Source organism: Protomyctophum parallelum (genome assembly GCF_964188405.1).
Source record: "Protomyctophum parallelum genome assembly, chromosome: 15".
In the NCBI taxonomy this organism is placed as follows: domain Eukaryota; kingdom Metazoa; phylum Chordata; class Actinopteri; order Myctophiformes; family Myctophidae; genus Protomyctophum; species Protomyctophum parallelum.
Window position 1 is genome coordinate 37,667,761 of NC_139710.1, and position 8,097 is coordinate 37,675,857.

The 8,097-nt window shown below is 41.9% G+C and overlaps 1 protein-coding gene across 1 annotated transcript in view; it reads right to left on the reverse strand.

Moving 5' to 3' along the window:
* Positions 1-7,132, reverse strand: part of cux2b (cut-like homeobox 2b) — a gene marked incomplete at its 5' end in the record, with an annotated part of 190,541 nt that extends 183,409 nt beyond the window's left edge. The window contains one exon of the mRNA XM_083783472.1: positions 7,070-7,132. Coding sequence (XP_083639598.1) covers positions 7,070-7,132 — 63 coding nt within the window. The remainder of the gene's footprint in view (positions 1-7,069) is intronic.
* Positions 7,133-8,097: the final 965 nt, after the last annotated feature.

The following is an 8,097-nucleotide window of genomic DNA, read 5'->3' on the forward strand; positions in this document are numbered from 1 at the left end:
GTTACCAACTGTTCCATCATTTAGCTGGGGGACCACCTGGGGAGTTAAACCCCCTGAAGGACCACTGCGTGGTGGTCCCCGGACCACTGTTTTAAAGGTTCAAACTGGGGCAGCTGATCATAACCGCCGTGTGAAAAGCAACAGGATCACCGATATTAAAGACAGTAAACGTCATCATGTCACAGGAATGACGGCGCGGCAGCAGCATCCTGGAATAATCACAAGATGAGAGCGGGGAAAAAACAACTGCGCGTGGATAGGAGGAGGTATGGAAATCTGCCTGAAGGAAGGTCAAAGTGATTAAGCTGACATTAATGACAGGCCTAGTCTTCAGTGAGAATGCACACCGTGGCTGTCTCTCTAAACCCATTTGTCATTCTGCAGCGAGAAACGTTGAAAAACGTCTTGCTTTGAAGTCTCTACCGCTAATGCTACATGGAGAGGTTAACCAGCTTAATGCTGCGAGTCTGTATCACTGTCCTCTCTCTCTCTCTCTCTCTCTCTCTCTCTTACGTTCTTTCTCTCTCTCTCTAATGTTGCATTTTATGTACCGGCAGGGTTATGTGGTTGCTGAATTTCACATCTCCATTTATCTCCGGATAGTCCTGTTAAAAAGCTTTCCCTTTTTGTTTGTCACTGTGACAGGAAAAGAGGGACAACTTAGAGGAAGTGAGGACCGTGACAAACATGCCCCACCCATTGATTCTTAGGAGCAGGTTAATATGAAGGCTCCTTAACAAAATGTTTATGTGGCAGGCCTACATGTGTGTGTGTGTGTGCATGCCATGCCGTGTGTGCGTGCGTGCGTGACTCAAACGTGTGATGATCGGGAAGCCTGTTCTCTAACATAGCTTTAAAAGCTAGTGCTCTTCTTAACACTGTGACGATAGAAGGAAATGATCTGAGCGAAGCATAGAGCCTCACACACAAAGCTCCGTCCACAGCCAAGGCAACCGCAGGTCAACCAACTGTCTCCTTCATCACATACGACTGAACCGACACAGACGCTGTGATGATAAATAACAAAGTCTGCAAGAGCTGCACGGACTCACTTACAGCTCACTCTCCGCCGCTATACGAGATTACACGGGACGCGTGTGACACACAAACAGCATCGGCAAATAGATTGTATATGAAAGCATGAATGAAAGACAGAGAGTGATTTTCACAGCCAATTGGGAGATTGCAGGGTTGAGAACAGTGTTGTGTGTGTGCGCTGGCAGCCAGCACACACACACACACACGCGCGCACACGCGCACACACACACACACACACACACACACACACACACACACACACACACACACACACACACACACACACACACACACACACACACACACACACACACACACACACACACACACACACACACACACACACACACACACACACACAGAGAGAGAGAGACGCTGGCACACAGGCTCAAAAGGCTGCAAAGCAATTTCACTGTTTGGCAATACATTTGTCTCCGTGTGTGGATTAGGGCTGACACCAGAGCGACTGAGTCATGCTAAATGTAGTACAATCACTGCATTTTAGTTCTTGATCTAAAACACCCCACGCTGCGCCTCTCTCTCTCTCTCTCTCTCAGATGCATTGGAAGAGATTTACAGAAGCACGACCGGGAGATAACAAATACAACTGAACATTATTACGCCGTCTGCACACATCATTGCAACATCGCTAAAACCAACACAGATTATGCTCCCAACTTGAGCCCGCAAGTTTTAAGAACTTTTACGCATTGCAACCCAATAGGGGAGTCAAAGTATTTTCTGAGACTATTATATTCCCACAAATCCACCCTTTTAGAAATGTCTTTAGTCTCAACAACCTCCTTTATTTTCATTTATTTTTAAAGATATTCGGGGCCCTTTTCTGATATAGTGGTCAAAGACAGGAAACAGAGAATGGTGGCATGCAGGAGTGACATACAGCAAATGGTCCAAGTTGTCGGGAATTATACCGCTGGTCTACTGTATAGCTATGAGGCATTGGAGCCCATGTGGTACGCACCCTAACCACTCGAGCACCTTGTCGCCACCACTATTACTGCTCAATCTAGATTCAGAAAACTTGTGCGATCTCGTTTCTAAATTTGAGCGCTGAGAATCGTGCAGCACTGTAGTTGGCTGACCAATTCATTTGAGTTACTCTTGTGTTTTCGCTACCATAGAGAGACTTTTAAGAGAGGTTTAAGTCGAGCACTTTGATGTCGTTTGTAGTTGGCTCCGGCTGCCACATTTTGAATGTAGTAAATGTTCAGGAAACTATACAGACTAAACACAATCAATATTTTCATGGATCAATTTTGAATTGTGAGAATCGTGATCTCAATTCTTGTGGAGGAAAATCGAGATCCACATTTGAGCATGAATCGTGCAGCACTAGTACCCACTATGACCTTTATTTAAAAAAAAAGCCAACCAGTTTACAGAGGGCTGAATTTACAGAGGGCTGAATTAATTAGGTAACACATCTGCACCTGTTTTGACCACGCCTTAATAAAAACACCTGGGTCTTTAATACTGAAAGCTTCCTTCCTATACACACACACACCAAAACGTACTCCTTTCGTACCGGACTGGCCCATACTAGCTGTGTTTTTGGGGGAGCGGGGGAGCTGCATGGCTGCATGGCAGGACCTGGCAGGACAGCCCTCTGAACCCCGTCCTTTTTCACGGTCGCCCATGGAAATGCCATCTGGCCGGCATGAATGATTACCGCGGCATCGGCCGCGTGACCCTGCAGCCAGCGGGAACCAAGGTCACCAACACCTCGCGCGCTCTGTGCCTCCTCGCACTTTTTCCCCTGCCCTCTATCTTTCCACCGAGCGACCGGGAACTGCAGGTGAATTATTCATCATGTGTAACAAATAATCTGCCCCACAAAAAAACAAAACATTGAATGAACTGCTGTACACAATATACACAATACAGTACACTGCCGTTTATACATATTATGGGAAATATCTGTAAACAAGGTAACAGTCAAAGGTCGGGTCTATAGAATGCAATCACATTTATTGTAATGTGATGAATCCACGAAGACCTGGAATGCATGTGTGTCACCATAGCTTTGAACCATTTGAACCATTATTTTAAACTTTAGCTATTCAAGAATAGCAGATCTACAAGCTCATGGCGCTGCACTTTTGGAATAATCATGAAAATGTGTGCAGTCCTTTGAATATCTTTCACAGCGAACATTGTTAACTCAAATCGTTGCTTCTGGGGGTCCCTGAAACAGTTGTTTTTAGAGGGGGTCGGTGGACAGACACAGATAATGTTGGGGGTCCCTGAAACAGTTGTGTTTAGAGGGGGTCGGTGGACAGACACAGATAATGTTGGGGGTCCTTGGCATGAAAAGGTTTTGAGAACCACTGACATGTTTGTCAAGGACTTAAGAAGACATTTGTAGAATCTGGTCTCAAGTCTTAATGGGTTATAATAATCAAGCACTTAATAAAGCAACTCAAAAAAGAAACAAAAAACACTTTATATATAAGTTATAATAGTTATAATATGCTGTTCCGTTGAGCTTATACATACAAAATGCATTATGACTAGCACTTATAATGCGATTACACTGTGTTAGTGACCGTACCTTTACGTTAAGTGTTACCGGTTAGATGATACCGAGGTATCATAGCGCTTTTGAACAGAACCGTATCTATTATTGCACTTTGAACGCATCAGCACTTCTTTTCTTTCATTATTTCAGTACTTCATGCCCTATATAGTATATGCCTAGTGTGTATTATGGAAGTAACAATACAAGTCATTCTGACTGCAGTGTTGTTTTTGTCGACTAAATCGAAATGTTCGTCGACTACCTTTTCTCACTGACGAAAACTAAATGGAAACTAAATTTAAACTAAGCTATGATGACTACAACTAAGACTAAATATACTGACAATTTCGTCAACAGATAAAAACTACACAGGATGCCAGGAAGGGACTAGTGGACAAGATATCCAGTATAAGTCATTGTACACTTGGTTTCATGCTGAAAATAGCAGATTTACAAGCACACAGATCTAGCACACACAGATCAAGCACACAGATCTACAAGCACACAACGCGTCGCAGTGCGACGCGACGCGTTGTGTGCTTGTAGATCTGCTATTCTCAGCCAGTGTAAAATCAGCCATTACGACGGCATAAAGACCTGCCAAAATACATTTTAGTCGACTAAATCAACTGTAGATTTAGTTGACTAAAATCTTATGACATTTAGTCGACTAAAACTAGACTAAAACTAAAACATCCCAGGTGGCTAAAATGTGACTAAAACTAAATGAAAACTATTCAAGAGACTATGACTATAACTAAAATCAAAATGTGCTGCCAAAAACAACACTGACTGACTTCCGTGGTCACTCAGTAGTCAGTATCATGTTATAGGTTGTTTCTCTCCTGCTGAAACTTTGCTTCAAACATCTGAATGAGATGTATTATTCTATGGTGGTACAGGCAGGTGTTTTCAGACATATAGAGGCTTCTAACACTAACCTCCCAGACTCCCAACCAACCCATGCTATTAACTGACAGTATAGGTGCCATCTTAATTCATCTGGTTGGAGGTTTCAGGGTTAAAGACGAAGCACGATTTGGACAACAAAATAAACACTTTTTAAATGATGTCTTTTTCAGAGCAGAGCGTATAGGACGACAGACACTTGTTACTCCAGCATCACTGACTGACATGTTTGTAGCTTATTCTGAAAACTCATTATTTTGAGAGTGAAAAGTGTACAGTGTACAGGGTCCCTTATAGCATTGGCGATGGGGGTCCGATTAATCAATCAGACCGGTCTGATTGTCTTTACAGCGTGAACAGATCTACAAGCTCACAGTATTAAATATAAGGTATTAAAGTTAAATCTGACTTGCACTGCATGCAGTGCATGGATACCCTGTTTGTTACATGCATCTTTCAGAATGGACAAAATTATTATATTTTTTAAATACGGAATGGCCGACAGAATGATCTACATCATATCGGCCATAACAGCAATTAATTATATCGGATATCTATATGGGCCAAAATGTCTCATTGGCACATCCCTACTTAGAATCCGACTATACTTGACATGCATGATTATTGATTACTGTATACACATGATTATTGATTACGGTATACACAATGGATGGACTGGAGGCTATATCAAAATTTCTCTGACTAACAAAAGTTTTTATTTACAACACGACATCATAGCATGTATATTTTCAAATCGTATAGCCTTCCCTGTTTATACACAAATTAAAATGTGTAATGTTTTGTGGGGAAAACTGTATAGGCAATTCAACTCTGCAGCCAAGCCTGCATGGGCTATTCATTTTTATCTTGTAAAAACAATCCATGATAGGCTATACGTCTAATCACAGCCTGCCCTACAACAATATGTGACATATAGACTATAGATTCCTGCTTCTGGATGCATGGATGGATCAGGGTGGAAGAACTTCACGCGAAAAGCTTGCGATTGTATATAATATTATAGGCACAAAAAAGGCGAAATTAACACCGCTGCAGGACAACATGCACAACAACAATAGCTCATCCACTCTCTCCGTCTCCGTGTAAATGAGCTAGTATAGTCCGTCCAGCGACACTGGGAGGTACAATATCTCTGCTCGGCCACACAAGACAACCGAGAGCAGATCTGATTTCTTCTCGGCAGGCAGGGCAGGCTTTTCTCTCGGCGCGGGACCTGGAACGGACACGCCGCTGTCATTTCTCATGTTACAGAACATCAATCATATGCTGCCAGAGAGAGACAGTGCCCTTGCGCCGGGCCGAGGCTGATTTACAAACATTAGCGGGGAATACAATTACACACTCTACTCTATACGGCCATGGATGGCCCGAGCAGCCCAATGCGGCTATAGAGAGGTGGGGGTGGCGGTGGTGGACACTGGTCTGGAGCGGAAAAAACCTTTAGGCTGAACAATATTTTGTGCACTCAAACGTTTGGCTTTTCCGGGGATGCAGGCTATATAACATAACATAACATATAAGAACCTGTCAACAATGTGCTTTTTCCATTTCAACTTTCAACTATATTATTAGCCTCGCTATAATGAATAGCCTGATCAATTTGAGCTATATCTATTAGGTATAGACGCACTATTGTAAATCAAATTGCTCACCCGAGACACGATCTATATAGGCTATTGTGTCATATATATAAACGTATTATGCGATCAAGACATCCGTGCATCGTTGAAAACTATAGCCTGCAAACGGTAGCATCGCTACTCAACATAAAAGCTCCGATATCAGTTATACGCTGGCTCTTATCTTATTGTATAGTAGCCTTCCAAATCCTCCAACAATTAAAATCACATAGCCCAAACAGTAGCCTATATAGCCTATAACTGATGTCAACAACAACAACACAAAAATGAAACTTTCTCAATCATAGTGCGTTTAAGTTTAGCCTGAGTATAGCCATATACTATCAAGTAATTGTTCCTAAATCCTTTACAAAATAATAGTATCACAACCACCGGTACAGCAAGCAAATAAAAGGCAACAATCGTCGACACGAATAATGCCATAAAAAAAAAACATTAAGCTGGTCGTTTAAAAAAAAGAAGAAAACAAAGTTACCCTATACGTCCAAGAACCATATAAGCTTCACGACTCGATCGTGCCATTAAAAGTTTGCGAACAGCGCCATAGAACACTCGTGCAGCTTTAGATTGTTGCTGTAAAGTGAAAACGGTATCAAATAAACGGTATCAAAGTATTATGTGTGCTGTCCAGGGTGCTGATCCGACCCCATAATAGCAGAGCGCTGTGTGCTGCTGCTGCCTCGGCTGCTATATGGTCGCAGCCAGCCAGCCAGCTTCCATCGCTGCTGATCAATGATTGAGCCGAACAAAGGCAGAAAGAAGAGGGATCAATTTCTAATAACTATCAATGGCAAACAACGGCTCGCTTTCTCGCCTGTTAAATTCGTGACAATTCCACATTGCACTTGGTAGCCCAGGCGACACGCCGCCGCGGAAGATAAGGGTGGAAGAGGGGGAAAAAGGTGAGGTAAAAGACACTAACCTGGAGCCGCCGTAGATCAAATTTCTTCCAATATTCAAACATCGATCCTACATCGGCGGCCATCTTGGGGGATATTGAAGAGATTTTTTTTCTCCCTCTCCCACAGCCCAGCGCTAGGCTGCAATAAATATGTGGGCTGGATTATCCCCCCAACCTCGTTAAACAACGTTTATAACGGTCCTACTTTAAGAAAAGAGGGGAGAAAAAAAGTAACGAATAGACTTTACACTGAGCCTACTATACCCATGTGTTCATAATAGCGAGCCTCATCCCGACATTATATGTTTCGTAAATGGAAAATAAAATAAACTACATTTGTTTTGACCGGAGGAGCTCCTGGTTTTCCAAAAAGTATAAAAGCAAACTGTATCCACATGCATCCAGTCGTCCCATCGAACATTAACTGGACAATTGCACTTGATTTTGCTTTGGCAAAGTTATCAATACTGACGTAAGGCAGGGGGGTGATCGATATTGTCTGGAAGAAGATCGAGAAGGAAATGATTTGTAGATAAGATTATAGTAGCCTATATATAGCTATAGTTCATGGAATTTAAGCCAAGCCTAAACTTTTAGGTTATTTAGACTAGTAGCCTAAATCTAGTATGAAAGTAACGTATAAATAGTTTTAGTATGGGACAATGAAAACATATAGGTATTTATGTTTCGTGAATAATGCCATGCACCTCGTCCACCTTTCGGCTTCTTTATCTTATTATGCAAATAAGACTAATTACCTTATAGTAATTAGTGGGCTTTTCTTCTGCAATACACTTCAACTTGACGAACATGCTTTTCCATGATATATAAGCTCAGGACTGTAGATTTAAGATTTAAATGACAATCTCAATTTATAGTTTTGCAACATAATTATAGCCAATATGAATTCTGGCGGCAAACAAAATATATAATGTGCCTATACATTATCTCCAAAGTTACACAAGGTATACGCCTACTTTTATAGATTTTATTAATTCCTCTGAAATATAACAACAGTTGTCGTTAGTTTAGATTTAGAAGAAGTGTAT